The 17296-nt window shown below is 41.2% G+C and overlaps 1 protein-coding gene across 1 annotated transcript in view; it reads left to right on the top strand.

Moving 5' to 3' along the window:
- BABAM2 (BRISC and BRCA1 A complex member 2) overlaps positions 1 to 17296 on the top strand; it is a 417514-nt gene that overhangs the window by 317301 nt on the left and 82917 nt on the right. The window contains exon 8 of the mRNA XM_081264501.1: positions 14803 to 14902. Within this exon, the coding sequence (XP_081120627.1) occupies positions 14803 to 14902 (100 nt within the window). The remainder of the gene's footprint in view (positions 1 to 14802; positions 14903 to 17296) is intronic.

The raw sequence follows: 17296 nt of genomic DNA, 5'->3' as shown, positions 1-17296 counted from the left end.
CAAATCAGGAAATGTAGCATTGACACAGTACTATTATCTAATCCACAATCCATATTCTAATTTTGTCAATTGTTCCCATAATATCTCTTTTTGCTATTTTTTACCCTGGTCCAGGATCCCATCCAGGATCACACATTGCCTTCAAGTTGTCACGTCTTTGGGTTTTTTTAGTCTGGAACAGCTTCTTAGGCTTTATCTTTTTTGACTTTGATGTTTTTGAAGAGTATAGGCCAGTTATTTTGCTCCTCAATTTGGGTTCACTTACTGCTTCCTCATGATTAGATTTATGTCACAAGTTGTTGTCAGCGATGCCACAGACATGATGTTTTGTCCTGAGAACATCATACCAAAAGGCATGTGATGTCATTTGTCCCGGGCTTGACGATGTTAACCTCAATCCTTGGGTGAAAGTAGTGTCCACGAGGTGTCTTTACTCTTATGTGACCAGGAACTCACTTTCTATTCTATCAGAGAAGACCTCAGGCAAACTGTAATCATGGGGTCCTACTATAGTTCCCCCTTACTCTTGGGGTCACTCTGCAAGATGACTTTCTCCATTGCCAAGTGGGAAGTGGAGTAACAGCCCCCCTCTTTGTGGGGTCCCTGTTACTCTAGAACTTCTATCCCCCGCAGGCAGGCCCTGCTCTCTTGGTTTCTCCCCTCTCTGCCTTTCTGATCATATTTCAGGGGATGTGCCCACCTAGTACTGTAACCCTCTCTGCTTGTGCTTCTCTGACCTGGATGGTACCATCCTCTTCCTCTTCCTTGGGACAGTGAGCTTCAAATCTCAGCTCTGATGAAAGGACAGAGGGGAAACAGGATTTACTGAGAAATGCAAAGTACATAGATTTGGTGTTTAAGTCAGTTGGGAGTGTTTCTTAATTTTTGTTGCTCTAGACACAAAAATATATGATGTAGCACATGCTGTTAAACAACTTGCTCTTTACCTTTAACAATGTAACATGGCCATTTATGTAAGCCTGGAGCTGCAGGTCACTCTAATTGTTTTTGGTGACTGCATGTGGCTTCATTGAAAGATTTCACTATGATGTGTTCAGTTCCTCAGTCCACTTACTCAAGTTGCTTTTTGAAATTTGTTGTTTATATTTGTGATTGTCCCTATCCTTGTGGACTTGTCTTTATTCCCTCTTACACTTGGCCTCCCCCTTCCCAGGAGGCAGAAGATACTCAGAATAAGCCAAGTGGGTATGTTCAGTCTGCTAAAGGAAGAAGCATAATAGTGGGAGGATGAGATATGAGTGATCTTGAGGGTTCTCTTTGTTCCAGTGTGACCCTGATCCCAATTAGTCCCTAGTAAAATAAGGAAGCTTCCAGAAAAGTGAGTCACTCTGAGTTAGCCCCAACCTGTATTGAGAAACAGTCTTAGTCTAGCTGGTGAAGGGAGGTGCTGGTGTGAGCCTGGCCCCTGGGTTCCCTCCTGAATGGCTGGAAGCTCTGAGGTAGCCCCTATGTATTACAATCCAGCAGCCCAAAAGTTGTGGAGTCATCCCTGCCTTTCTCCTCAAATCTGTGTCTATATGGAATTCTATTCTTTTTATTGCTGTGACCCAAATACCTGACCAGAACAACTTAGAGCTCATGGTGTCAGATGTTCAGTCCATGATTGACCGACTCATATCACTGGGAAAATGAGATGGAACATCATGGCAGAGGGCATGGTGGAGAAGAGCTGCTCCCCTTATAGTAGCCATGAAGCAGAAAGACAGAAGATCTGATCCCCAAATGCACACTCCCAGTGACTACCTCCTCCAGCCATATTCCATCTATGTAGAGTTACCAGTAACTCTACACAGATGGAATATTATTAATTCATCAAATGGACTAAACCACTGATAAGATTATAGCTCTCATAATCTAATCATTTCACCTCTGAACAATCCTGCATTGTCTATCGCATGAGCTTATTGGGAGACACGTCATAAAGAGTACTAGAACTTCTGAGAGTTAAGAGTGTGTTGAATCCTTATTCTAAGAGGTCTATTCAGCATTTCCTTCCATGTGAGTCTGAGTGACATTGCTTCATGTCCTTTGATGTCACCTATGCAGTGTTGAGGCATTCACATCCCACAGAGGTGGGACTAAGAGCTATGGATCAGCCTGCCACCTTTTTAATGTCTTGTTTACATTCCCTTTTATGCTATATAATATTGCTCTTTTAGTAGATTTTGAATGTTTTGGTTTTGAAAGCTTAAGAAAATAGTTGTAATCGAAATTCTCAAGCAGCCAAGAAAATGGTTTCCAAAAAAGTTATTAGATCAACTTCAGCTGTATCTGGCCAATTAAGTTGGCCTTGACCTCACCTCTATTTACAGAACCCCTTCCCTTCCCAGCTAATCCTTTCTTCTTCTGTTGCATCCTATGCCATTGGTCTACAGAAAGCAAACACAGCCACTACTGGAGTGGTCAGGCCCTATACATAGCCCAGGTTCCCCTGAGCCCTGAGAATCTGGACTCCCCAGGCTTCTCCCTGCTGCATCCAGGGGGTGTAAGCCCTTGTTTACTGCCATAGCTGTTTCAAATCATCTATTTTAGAGAATCAGATAAGAATAGTACTTAAAACAATAGATTTTTTTAAAATAAAAGATATAGGTAAATAAATTATGACATTCAAAAACAGGCTCCCAGTTTTGCACAGATGGCTATTAACAGAACTGAACTCCCACTTTCTCCATTAGTAAGTAAACAATTTCTTTAGTAAGATAAAATGTTTGCTAAATGACAGAATCTACAGAATACCTCTTAATTTTATTAAAATACTAACTTAGAGCCTCCTCAATCCCCCACCCCTCCAGATTCCCAGATGTCCTTTCTCATCATCTTTTCCCTCAATTTCCTCTTCCCAGTTTGCTCCAGAAAATGGCTTCTCTTGCTTGCCAGGTGGTTTTGGAGCATACTCTCTATAGAGGTGTGGTGGGTCTTGGAGAGGAGCATTACCCCTATCCAGTATGTGTGCTACTTCAGCAGCACAACAAACAATATCCTCACCTTTGAGGGCATTTTCTGGGCAGTGGCTGGCACCAGTGCCTGGCCTCTGGCCACTGAACGTGTGTATGTGTGTTGGGTGTGTGGCAGGGGTACTTCTGAGCAACCACCAGCCTGCAGTCCCCATGTCCCCGATCTGCACTTACCTTCGTTGTCCACCCCCTTGACTTTATCATACTCTCTGTCCTGCTGGGCAGCTCTGGTATGTGGGGCTCGGGGTGGGAAGGGAGTAAGGGGGGAAGGCAGAAAGATCCATGGGCAGCTGAAATGGGGTGATTTGGCTCTTAAAGGTGGAACTGGGGCCAGGCTGATTGTTGCCAAAATTGGGACATCAGCAATTTTGCCTATTAGCTAAGAAGATTTTTAATTTTTAAGGACAGAAAACTCTTCCACCCGTATGTTTGGCACCGTGTTTCTCACACTGGGGTGGGCCAGTTGGAAAATCTGTCTGTTAGCCGTTATCTGGACCAGCTATGGGGTTTTGTTTTTGTCATTATTGTTTTCAACTAGCACATTTCTCCACCCTGAGATTTTTAATAACTACTTAGTAGAACAGGGGAAAGATGTTTCTCCTCCTGCCCCTTCTTTTTTCCAAGAGAATCTCAACACAGTACTTGGGTGTGGAGAATCCCTGCCTAGTATGTTGGCCGTTGATGGCTTATATACTCTAGAATGTTCGAGAACAGCCTGATTCCAACATTAACCAAACTGGCATGTAAGCTAAACCAAAACAACGTAAAAACACCTACCTTCATTTTATGAACCACTTAATTCACCAAGCTAGTCACAAAGATAAAATCACTAAATTGAAAGTGCTCTACCTGTAACTGGTGTTTTCCTTAATGATGAATATTAGCAGGTGCTGTTAAACATTAACTATAACACTCATGTCCTGAGGACATAGAGACATAGAATGAGATTTCTAAACATTTTGGTTTGAAATCATGGCACCTTATTTTAGTCTTTGGATGATTTATGTGTGGACATGTGTTCTTAATTAGCAAAGAAGCAAAACAACCACTTTACACAAGCCCATTTGTAAATAGCTGTAGATATCCTGCATGTCACAGAGCCAGACCCAGGTGATGCTGCCAGTAACGTGAATATATCTAAAATTGTTGCAAGCAGATTCAGTCTAAACCCCTCTCTGGCTTACTAAATTTGGGGTTGCTCATGCTTCAGCTTGTGGTACTTGGAGTGATTGTCCCTCTTGCTTTAGAAACGTGCCTAAATGGTGGTAGGAAGCTGCCTTAGGCCTCTGCTGATGACCTGGAGCTCACACAAGACCTTGAAGTTTTGGCCTGGGTACCAGAGAGGAGCAAAATTCCCATCCTAACTACAGGCCTGGCCTAAGGTTAGCAGCAAGACCAACATTCTGTTGCTTCATTTTCCTATTAAGTTCTGGGTTGCTGATGGAAGCAGAATTCCAGGGTTCTGACACACCACCACATTGTTAACACGATAGGGAGGATTTGATTATGGGAGAACAAGTCCAAAAACGGTAAATTGACAAAAAAAAAATGGGGCCTTGCTTCTCGAGGCAGCTTTGTGGTTGCATTCCTTCATTTGATGTGGTTCTTCCTTCTGTGCCAAACGGTGCAATGTGGAAAAATGATGAAGTTGCAAAAAGTAGGGGGAGGGGACAGGGAGAGATCTGTTTAGTAAGAAGAGAAAGAAAACAGAGTGTAGGGATCAAAGACAAGAATACCTGTTTCTCCAAGCAGGAAGAAGGAAGCAACCCAGGAGTCCTTTCCCGTGCTCAGGGGAAGACTGAGCCCTGCTGTCCGCTGGTGCCTTTCAGGCCCAGCCGGGAGAGACAGGGAGGCCATGCGTGCCGGTGGATGAGAGGATCAGCCACTTGATAAAAGGAGAGACTGAGCGCGTGGGCTCCCCAGAACAGGGGGCCCCGGGAGGCAGGAGGGGAGCTAGGGCTGCCTTCCAGGCTCAGATTGTGCAACTGAACGTGTTTTCACATTTGATCATTTTAACACCAGCCAGCCTTGGAGGCGAGTCCTAAAGAAGCATCGCAATCCAAACGAGGGAAAAGGTTTCCACACAGGAACAGGGTTTTATTTATTTACAACTTTAAGGCTGGACAGCTTTTCTATTGTGTGGTTTGTGACTTCCCAAAGTGACATTTTCTGAGTTTTAAAATTATCTCTTTTTGCACTGTGAAAAGAGCATATATGATTCATCTTAATATTTCTGAAGATCAGTCACCAACTAACAGCTAGCATTTTGGGTGGGAGGAAGGCTTTTGTAGGCAGCTTTTCACCTAACATAGAAGTAAAAAGCACCAGAATATGCCTCGAGCTTCGTTCAAAATCATAAAAATAGCTCTCTCTTGCATGGTTACAATCCAGTACCATTGTGAGAACTCCCACGGTTCACACACTGCCTGATGTTCACCTCGCCCTTGCCTGAAGAAGCCCAGTGATGCTTGTGGCTACAGCCTGGCTCCCAAGAGGTTCCACCAAAGCACATGCTTTTCATTTCTGCTAATGACCTAATCTAGGTCTTTTTGCCTGAATTTTTCCTGGATATGTGTCCTCCTTTCATAATCTGTACAACCATCAAATAATTTTGTAATCCTAGATCAAGAATCAGCAAGCAAAGGCCCCCTGGGCAAATCCAGCCTGCAGCAGTTGTGGATGGCCTGTGAACTTCGAATGATTTTCACGTTTCTAAATGGTTAGAGAAACATCTAAAGAATAATGTTTTATGACTCGTAAAAACCATAAGGAATTCGAATTTCCATAACCATAAATAAAATCATATTGGAACATAGCCGGGCTCATCCACTTACATGTTCTCCATGATGGCAAAGCCAACATTTGACCCTTTTCCAATCCCTGCTCTAGACCCTTAAGATCTTCCTCTCCACAGTGATGGTTTCAGAAAAGACATATCCATCTATTGATTTTTAAAGTCCATTTTGTAGATTCAATTCCCACTAACTCTCCCCTATATTCTACTTTAATACAGATTTACTATCCCTTAACTTAAATACGTGGGACCAGATGTGTTTTGGACTTTTTTTCAGATTTTAGAATAGTTGCATATACATGAAGAAATATCTTGGGAATAGGACCCAAGTCTAAACCCAAAATTTACTCCTATTTCATATAGACCTTGTACATGTGGCCTGAGGTTAATTTTACATGATATTTTCACTGCACTCATGTTTTGACTATGAACTGTTACAGGAGGTCAGGCTTGGGACTTTCCACTTGTGGCATCATGTCAGGACCCAAAAACTTTCAGATTTCAGAGTGTTGTGGATTTCAGAGTTTCAGATGAAGGATGCTCAACCTATACTATAATGTTTATTGTGTCTTAATATAGCTTGGCATTATTCTTGTTTCCAGGGTTATAGAAGTGAACAAAATAGGCAAAGATTCCCATTCTGGGAGAGTTTACATTCTATTGATGGGTGGTGGGGGGAGATAGTGATCAAATGTAATATGTAGAATATCTTATGGAAGTACAGGACCTGAAAAGAAGTCCACCAGAAAAGAGGGGCACCAGAGGTGGCAGAGGGATGTTTGGGAGCATAGGAATAAGAGCAGGTGAAGAAGCAAGTCCCACAGACGGCTGGCTAGAGAATTCTCAGCAGAGGGAACAGTGGAAGAACTGGGCCAGTGTCCAGCAGCGTTGGCCTCTCCATGGAGGCAGTGATCCAGATGGGCAGCTCTTGGTGGGCTCGGCCAGACTAGTTGAATGTGGGGTGAGAGAGAAGAGGCAAGATGGCTGGCTGGGGTCTGGGTCTGGGAACCAGGAGTTGGGAGCTGCCATTACTAAAGTGGGATGCATGGAGGAGTGCTAGGTTTTGTGGGTAGGGTTTGCCTGTAAGTGAGTTAAGTTTGAGGTGTTTTAAATCTCTAAGTGAAACCTGTGAGTAGGCAGTCAAATAGGTAGGCCTTCAGTTCAGAAAAAGTCTGAGCTACAGATGTAAATTTGGAAGTTTTCAGTGTAACAGCTAAATTTTAAGGAAAAAGACCAGTTGAGAGTCATTCTTGAAGCCCAGCACTTTTTTTTTTAATCTCCAGTACATCTCTCACTCCATAACCTAATAAAATTTCTTTCTAACCTCACTTTGTTTTCCAGTTCACAATTGACTTTGCACCAGGATCTTCCATCATCCTTCTTGTTCCCCCCCCTCCCAGCAGATGCCCTCTTACCAGGAGATATCCTAGGCAGCCTGAAGTACTAAATATGCCTTTCTCAATGGGCCAGAAAACTGCCCAGTGTGGCCCATGACCACAGTCTGCCATCCACACTGAATTCCTGGCCTGTGATCCTCAACCTGCCTTGCTAAGTACTGTGTCCTCCTGACTTGACCCCAGTCTTGGTTTGCCTGATCCTTTGCCCTGCTTTCTGGTTATCTGAATGTGATCACACTTCATTTTCCTATGTAAACACTTAGCCAAAAATCACTTTTTTAAGTCTTTTCCATTAATGTCTCATCTCCCATACCAGACCTTAAGAGCATGCCTGTTTCTTTTACCTCCCTGTTGTTTACAGTGCCTTTCAAATAATCAGTGACCTGACCCCTAGGAATGGAAGGCAGATTTGCTTTTACCACTCCTCTCCCTGTCCCCAGCCCATGTGCACTGTCAGAGTGAGGAGCAGGGCAATATTCAGAAGGTGGTGTGAGGACCACCTGCATCTGCATCCATGGTTAAAATGCAGATGTCCAGGCCCCATCTCAGACCTTCTGTACCTGATAAATTGCCTTCTCTTGGGACGGTCCTGAGTTTATGAGTGTTAAACAAGCTGCAAGTTATTCCTAAGCAAACATGAAAACTGCTGGTGCAGAGAAATATTACAATCCCACTTTCATTTTCATTTTGGGCAAGTCATCCATTCCCAGCCTCAGTTTTCTCCTCTTTGCGATATTAACACTTGCTATGTGCTTTGTAAAGCTGTTGTAAAAATCAAGCAAGGAGCACTTTGGAAACAAATTATAAAGTGCTGAGTACTAGTTCTCTGGCTAATCTCATCTTCTGGTGTCTTTTTCATTTTTGTGTGTGAGCCAAACTCCAACTACGTACAGAATAGTCCTTTGAGCCCAGAAACAGGCAATGTCTGCATGCTGTTCTTGTGCCTAGGCCTTCAGCAAATGCCAGCTAACAGGAATTGGGTGAATGCCTTTCCCTGCCCTGGGAAGACCAAAGTATTTTTTTCTTATTCTCTACCTCTGCCTTTGGCCATCATTAAAACCTGTGTGCAATGAGAGGGAGGGATTTAGAAAAATGTTCCTAAGTTTAGTTTAGGGTAACTATTGATTTCTTTAAGCATTGATTTTTTTTTCCAGAAAAAGTACTTTAAAGGTAATTCATAGGAAAAGTAACTCATATAATAGTAGAATAGTAAAGACTTTCAGTGGAGCTTCAAAATTGTAAATTTTTAACAAATTTACAGTAAGTTCACTTGTTTCCGACCACTGATATTTGAAAATAGTTGAATTCCTCAAATAGACTGCAGTGGAATTAACTGCAGATCACAGGCCAAGGATAGAGATGCAGCAAGAGGGTAAAAGCTCTTCTTTCCCTTAATCTGTTCGTGTCCTGAGTGGCCAGGCATCGTTCTAAGTAGTTCGTACCAAATCTTAGTATAACAACATCTGCTGAATCCATTGTTGTTTGGGGGGCCTTACTTAAACTGCTTTTCCACATGCTAACAAAATCCTGATGGTGGACATCTGTTAAGATTACTGCCTCTTAAAGGCTTTTGTGAGATGTTAACAAACTTAAAAAAACACATCTCTGAACAAAGACTTGGTTCGTGTTCATGTTGTTAGACATACTCTGTTTGCAATTACAGTACTCGCTTCTTTTGTGTTTCTTAAAATGTAAAATTTCCTTGCTTGCATTCCACCTCTTCTCTACTAGAAGGTGTCCACCAAGTCCTCTGGCCCCCAGAGTTCTTCCAGGTTTCCAGGAGTTTCTTTTCCTAGAATGAAAAGGGCCCTAATGGCTTCAGCTCATGTACCTAAATAAGTGTTCCTGGAAACAGCTTCAAGGGCTTGGTCAGCCCACATGTAGAACCAGATGTCTGCAGACTGGGATGTAGAAGTCCAAACGTGCTAATCAAAGACCTGAGAGTGGGCAGATTTAGGTCCGAGAGACATGGAGTTAGATGTGTCCTTGCTGTCATCATCTGCATGACCTTAGAAAGGTTATTTAGCTTCTCTAACTTCCAGCCCTCTCATCCATGAAATGGAATGACACTTTTCTTGTAGGTTGGAGAGATGGATAGATGATACCATATAGGAGAAGCACTTGGTCTAGTGCCTGATCAATAGTTAGTGCTCAGTAAATGGAAACTTTGTTCTATGGAGAATTCATTTACCAACCAAGTCCCCTTTAACTGCCGTTTAAAATATTTTTGTTTATTTTATCCCTGGGTAGAGAGCAGCTGATGAAACTCACCCTTATAGTATGCCTTCATATTTTATTTATTTACTTAAATATTTTTTAGTTGTAGTTGAACACAATATCTTTATTTTATTTATTTATTTTTATGTGGTGCTGAGGATTGAACCCAGGGCCTTGCACATGCTAGGCAAGCACTCTACCGCTGAGCCACAACCCAGCCCTGCCTTCATATTTTAAATATTCTATTTAATAATTCCATAACCCTCTAAGTATTTTAACTTAGCAATTTCAACTTCTGTAGACTTTGCTCCAAAGAGGAACATTTTCTGAGCATTTAATCATACTGTTGTCTCAGAACATTTCCATTTTTATATGTCTCTCTAAAAATGGGAAACAAGAAATGGAACACAGTACTCTAACAAAGACCTTGCTTATGTGAAGTGTTATTTAGTGAAGTACTAAATCTATCACAAACATGCCATGGCCAGGTCTGTACTGATGCTTCCCTGGGCCCCTGTCCAGTGTACCTCCCCAGACCTCCTCCCCATCCTGATCTCCTGTCTGTTATTTCCCTCTTCTCTTGTGCTCCTTGAGATTTTTCCCATACTGGACTATAGTTTGATTTTGTTTAGCTGAAGGACTGAGAGCCTCTGGAGATGGTTCACAGTTGAATCTATAAAATGATAAGAGAGGACTGATAAGAAGTCTAGAAAATTCTTTACTAGAAAAACAAATCCAGTTGGAAAACCAGACCCTCTCCTCAATTTATTATTTATGTCCTTCTGGGTTTTTAGAATCTGTAAGTAACTTTTTAAAAATCCCATCAGATTAACTTGTTGCAAGACATGTTATCTTAAGATAATAGAATGTGAAATGACATAGTGATGAATTTTATAGGTAAAAGTTTTGAAGACAGTTAACAATCACTTAGTCTACTATTCCACTAGTTCCACACCATCTTTCTGTGAAAGAATTCCTATTGAAAAAAGGACACAGGCTTTGGAACCAGAAAGATCTGAGTTCAAGCCCATCTCTGAAACTTATTTATTGGGTTATCTTGGACAAGACACTTGAACTGTTAGAACTTCAGTTTCCTCATCTATAAATTGGGATAATTAGATCTACTGAATAGGATTGTCATATGATTTAGAGATTATGAATACCTAGTAGAGCACCTGGCCAAAGTAGGTACTCAGTAAATAATAGGGACTTATTTTATTGTGGTGGCTCTCCCAGCAGGCCCCCAGGAAACATACTCTTGTATCATACAATGCCCCAGATCCTTGAGAATCCCTGGCATTTGTCTACCTTGAAGGGACTTGACAGTGGAGTCCTAGTCACATAGTCAGAATGGGAAACTTGAGTTCTTAAACAGAGCTGGGCACACAGTGACTGTTTGTTGACTGGAGTGAAGGCCTTGCACCTTCCTCTGGCCTTTCCCTTAGCTTGGGGGCTAGAGGCAGCTTGGGTATATTTACCTTCTTGAAGTTCCCCATTTCCATGCCTCAGCCTCTTACACTCCCCTGAATCATGCTGTGGTAGAGGAGCCAGGCCAACTTTCTGACCCTTAGAACCGAAGGCAAGGGAAAGAGCAGGGCACTAAGGCTGACCCAGGTGTCTCTGAAAGTACCTTTTCATGACCCTTAGACTCAAACCAGAGGCATTCTAGAATAAAGTTTCTTTTCAAGTGCTTGGTGTCATCTCTGTATCAGTGTAATTCTCATCATTATTCTGACCCTCTTTCAATGCTTCAAGGGATTGGTATTTTCTTTTTTGCAAGTAGTATTATCCCCAGCTGCACTGGTGAGAAAGTTGAGTAGAACTAATGAGACAAAACTTGACAGAAGTAGGAATGATGATGGAGAATCTGTAGCCCTCTGTTCTTCTCCAGTCACAATTATGTTTTGCTTATTTTATTTGGGGAGTTGCTCTTTCGCGATGGTCAAAATCAAACCCCATTGACCCAAGTCAGATTTTCAGACAGCCTGTCTCCCCTCATTTTTCCATGTCGCAGTACTCAAAAATGATTCCTTCGCACTGTCATGCTGCCGCCAAATCAAGGCTTCGATATTTGCAGACAGAGCCAAGTTCATAAAGGTCTCTGTTAACTTCATCTGCATGGAAAAGAATATATTAATACCTTCCACGGAGATAGATCTTAATGTTTATCCTTTAGAGCACATAAGGCAGAGCTGGAAGTGCTTTTCTGGTTACCCTTTGGTCTAATTAATTAACTCCATTGGTGGAAAAGCTTTGCAAACTGACTTTATCCTTATCCTTATTCATATCCACAGATTTACTTTCATTTCTAAGAATTATTAACTCATTTCATGGTTCACATTAGTCCATGAAGTCATAGAAGGCACTTTCTATCAAAACAGCCCTCTTCACCCTTTTCTTCTCCCAAGTTCAACCTAAAACCCTTGACACCCCGATTACTTTTCCTCACCTTTTTGTCCCTGCCTGCTCCCTGCCCCGCTCTAGAGATCAGAAGCAGTAGCACCAAGTGATCCCTTTCATCTGTTCCTCACCCCGCCCCAGCCCTGGCTCAGCCAGGAGGGAGTTAGTCAGGCCCTGGGTCTCCTGCCAGCTGCATTCCTGGGGGCATCTCAGTGAGCCCTGGAATCTCTGCACAGGTGAGTTTTCTGTTGTACATGCTCAGCCTGTTTCCTCCCCCCCCCTTCATCAGTATTAACTAATTAGAGATCACAAGACCTTACCTCCACCTTCCACCCTTTAAAAATATAATAGATCTTTTATTTCATGGCACTTGACTTTGTTTATTCAGTATGGTCAGAGCAGCATTGGAGCTATAGCAAGCCTGTTAAATATTTACCCATAAGGCGGATATTTATACATGAATCAGCAGCGCATATCAGTGTGTGACACTGAATGCTAGGTTTTGTACCCTTACAAGTTAAGAAACTACTGAGTTAAACAAAGGGTGAAATTAAACAAAGGGTGAAATAAGCATCCTTTAAAAAATAAACTCAGCTAAAATAGTCTGTCATAGGTCCTGAAGTGCTTCACACAAGGAGGCCTGTCCTGCATAGCTGGCTGAGTCACTCAAAGTAGACATGCTGGAGTGGTTGGCCCATCACATCCAAGATCTAGTGAATCTGATTGTTGAGGGTTGGGGCGGCAGTGGGGGTGGGGATACTGGTGCGTGAACAGCTGGAGGAGGAGAGCTCCCCTGGCCGCCAAGCAGATGACTGCAGAGAAGATGAACTGTGCCTCAGGGTCTGCCTTAGCCTTGGTCTGAATGCCCCTAGGGGCCCTTTGTCCTAACCCAGCTCAGCACTCTCACACAGCCCTGGACACCATTCCCAGCACCCCCCAAAAAATTAAATAAATAAAAATCCCCCTTCCTCAAGGAGGCAACTTATTTCATCAGAAACAGCATGGACCCTGGCAGCAGGCAGCAGGCAGCAGGTTGGGGTCCCATCTTGGCGCTACTACTCACTGGGTGTGTGAAGCTGAGGCAATTCCTGTGCTCTCCAGGCCTTTTCTTCACCTGTGAAATTATAATGGTAATTCCCACTTCATTGAGTAGGGGGAGGGATTAAGTTAGATAATATGATCGAGCAATGAGTACCAGGGCAAGGTCTTAGTCATCACTGGAGCAGGGAGCAGAAACAGGGGCCTGGCAGCAAAGCGGCGGGATTTCTTCGTACTTCTACATCTTTCCTTCATTCTAGGTAATTTTTGCCTCGTGGCTATCTTTCAGAATGACACAAATCAAGCAGAGAGAGAAACAGAGAGATTCAAGTTCAGAGGATTACCCACAAACTAGCTTCCTTCCTGGTGTGCAATTCAATGAATGATTAAAGACTTGCCCTATAATATGTTATATAAGTCAAAGCCCATTACAGTCAATTCCAAGGAACCACCCAAATTATTTCCTTTTTGGAACAGTGTAATGTGAAAGATTGGTTCTCTAAATAAGATATGAGCAGCCTGGAGCTTGCCATTGTCTATGTTTTATGGATGTTTAATGAATAGCCACAAGGTATAAATAATGGATTGATTAATTTATTTTTGACCTGTAGAATCTTCTTCTTGGTCAGTTTTCCATCCTAATGGAATCATTAGAACCTTCTACTGAGATGTGTGCCGTCTTGCATCTTTCCTGCATGCAAAGAGAGGACAAAAAAGCCGGCTCTGGTTCATAGGAAATCATGGGAATTTTCCCAGATTTTAGGTTACATCTCATGCAGTATCGACTCCAACAGTAGCAAAAGGCAGTGATGTGTGCAGTTGCAGAGCGCAGATGATTTGTTAATGTCATACTGAGGCAAATGCTGTCTTATGGTGCTCTCGGTTGTCAGAAGAGCTGCACTTCTAGGTTTCATCTGAGTAGAAAAAGTCAATATCGAGTATTTACATTCGAATACTTTGACTCCTCACATTATCTGGACTTTTGCTTGTTGGAATTTTTCATTCCCATAAACAAGCATAAAATTTATCTTTGCCAGAAAAATTAATTTCAGAAATCCACTCAATGTAGAATGGGTCTGGAATCCTTTTAGTAATTAGACATGTTCCCTGTGTCACAAACCTTAGACTCAGCGAATCTGCCCTGACCTCTTTAGGAATGATTTTTTAGGCAGTTCTTGGGGCACACTTGTTTTCCATTTATAACCTTATAAGTGTGGGGACTTGGATAATGAGTAATCACAGAATTAAAGAATTTTAAAGGCTTTTTTTTTAACATCCCACCATATTACAGAGAGGTTTTAAGGGACTTATAGAAATATGTATATTAAAATAAAATTAAGGAAAACAAATGAGGGCAAAAGGAAAAATTAAAGGTGGTAAAAGAAATGCAAGCTGTAAAGTTCTGAACAGTTTCTTCTAATAATTATATGCTGGGTAATTTAAACTGAAAAAATTTCAGCTCCATGAAAATTCTGGAAACTATGTCTGAATCATCGTGTTTTAGCATTTGGATCAATGATTGTTGACTATACCTTGTTTAGACCATACATTCTCCTTATATGCCTTTAAAAACAAGGTAACACAGCTTATAAGCTGGAGAACTTTAATATACTTTTATAATGTTATGTTATATCTTCATTTTAGTATAGTACAGCTGTTCCATGAATAATTTTCAATGAATTGGGCATAAAGAAGAGTCTAAAAGTATGTTTCAATAACATATTGGTAAGCCAGTTTACCTGGGCCAAACAAAACTTGCTAATTTGTACTGTTGGGTGAGAAGACCCTCAGTTGTTTTTAATGATGTGCCACATAATGTAATATAGAAATTTAATAGTAAAGTAAAGCTCATTTCCCATCATTATTGATTCAAAGCAGTTGCCAGCTGGGCTTTGACTGAAGAATCCACGTCTGCTTGGCAGTGTCCCTGCCTGTGTTGCTCGAGCCCTAAGAACAATGTCTTATACTCTTTTCTTTTCAGTGCACTTGGAGGCTCCTCAGCTCTCCATATCCCAGCTTTTCCGGGAGGAGGATGTCTTATCGATTATGTTCCTCAAGTATGCCACCTACTCACCAACAAGGTAAAAGAGCAAGTACCCTGACTCCTCCAGCTGTGACTCCTCCAGCTGTGACTCCTCCAGCTGTGACTCCTTCAGCATGGACCAGCACCATCCTGTATCACGCACCTCAGACTGCCTTCCTGGTTTCATCTTCCATGTGACACTTTCATTCCTACTTTGAATTACAGTTCATCTGTTTCTTGTCCTATTTCTTTGACTTCTAAGACTGCTGACCTCATATTCCAGTCTTATCTTTATCCCTTAACTCACACTTGGAAATTTAAGTCACCTTTTTCATGAATTTCCTTTATTCCCTAAGTTTTTGCTATATCTTGTGTCTTCTTGTGGTTTTGAATTTTTGAACCCCTTCATTTCCCAGTTATCTGGTACATGCATACATCTATGCATGTTTGCCAAAAATTACTATCAGAATAGTTCTTTAAAACTGCCTTCATTTCTTTCTAATTTTTTGGTAACTCACTTTTTAATAGTTAGTCTTTGGTGCTTCCTGTCAGGTCTGGAAGCAGTTTGCTAGACTCTTCCTCCACAGGGCAAGATTCCAGTTCAGCTGGTCTTCTACACAGGCATGTCATACTAAAGCTTTATCTTAGGTGCATTAATGAGCTATAACATTGCCAAGTAAATGATTTTACATAATGGTGGTGGTCAACTATTTCCAAAAAATATAAGAATATATTTGTTAATGTCCATTCAACATATTTAGCTGAAAACTAGAGGTGTTAATGCATAATCAACTCTCTCTTTACCTTCCCACATGGATTGTGACTCAGTTTATTTAATTGCCAAAGTACTTCTCTCTCTCCCCCTGCCCACTTTCTCTCTCTTTTTTGTACTAGGGATTAAACGATTAAACCCAGAGGTGCTTAACCACTGAGCCACTCCCCTGCCCTTTTATTTTTTATTTTGAGGCAGGGTCTTGCTAAGTTGATGAGAGCCTCGATAAGATGCTGAGGCTGGTTTTGAACTTGTGATCCTCCTCACCCTCCCGAGCCTCTGCAAAGTGCTATTTTCTTTACTCCTGTTGACTTGTGTATATTAGCTTGGAAAGAGATCTTTTGTTTATTTGTCTCTCCTGGTTCAAAACATTGTTCTTCTCTATATAGAAAAGACTTTAAAAGAACAATAATATTTCAGAGGCTTCCATATTATTTTTCAAATGTCAGAGAAACTAAAATCTGGCAACTCTGTAGTCTGTGGGCCTGGCCCAGATTCCAGGGCATTCAACTGTCTTGGAGCGGCGGCTTCTCATGAAACCAAATTCCCCTAGCTGCTGCCCTCCTGCAGGACTGAGGGGAGGGCAGGATTCTTATTTACATTCTGGGCTTTGCACTGCCTTCCAATCTGTGTCCCAGAATTATAGAGAAAAATGCAAATTGGGTCTTCCAGAACTGAGAAGAAAAGCCTTTTTAAAGCTCTCCAATCGAGATTAATTTCTAGTCATATATTTTCCTCAAAAAAATTTTTATCATTTTCCCAGAAATATAAGAATCAGTCAGTTTTTCTTATCTGTTTCCCTTTCATTAATTTTACTTGTCTTTTGAAATTGGTGTTCTTCTGTTTGCTCCAAACGAGGACAGTATGGGCTGCTTTTAGGAACAATCTCTTCAAATGAATTTCCATAATTACATTGGAATCTATCTTTGTAGCCAGTTTTGTTGTGGGTTTCTGTTAAAATGGTTTTCTGTTTTTAAAACCAAGTACACAGAACTGTTTTCATCCCCTTTTTAAACAAAGCCACTTAAGCAAACTTATCATCTGTTTTTCTTTTCCGAAAATAACATTTCTGATCCTGCATTAAGCCTGCAAAGTAAGCACTGTTTTTATAAATTGACATAAAACCCCTATTGTATAAATAGAATTGTTTTACTTTTAAAGGGTGCAGCATGGCTATCAGTACCAATTGTGTCAAGGTTATTCCAAGCACTTTATCTTGAGCTTTCATTAGCCAAGGAAATGCTGTTTGGCTATAGCCAGTATAAACAATTTTGGGGGTCTCACTTTCCCACTGTTTCTTTCTACCATTATGAAGACATTACAAAAAACATGTTTTCATGTTGGAGGCTGGTGCATAAATGACTGACTTTCAACTACCTAGCTTAATGAGTTCACATTTTTAAATAGAAACTGTCATTTGATGATAACAAGGAAATATAAAAAGGCAAAATAAAATCTCCTATTGTCATATGTCTTATTCTGAACACTTATTTCAATTTAAAATCTAAAGGATTTTAAAAAGAAAGAATAAAGCATTATATTGCCTTTTCAATAGGAGTTCAAGATAACCAAAAAAAAAAAAAAAAAAAGAGAGAGAGAAAAAAAACCCACCCCAAATTAGTGAGAAAAAGGGCTTCTTTGCAGAGAACATCAGCTTATAAATGCAAAGGGAATGATAAA

This window comes from Spermophilus citellus, assembly GCF_964194105.1.
Source record: "Spermophilus citellus genome assembly, chromosome: 13".
Classification (NCBI taxonomy): Eukaryota; Metazoa; Chordata; class Mammalia; order Rodentia; family Sciuridae; genus Spermophilus; species Spermophilus citellus.
The sequence above is the reverse complement of the archived record's forward strand: the minus strand, read 5'-3'. Positions and strand labels throughout refer to the sequence as shown.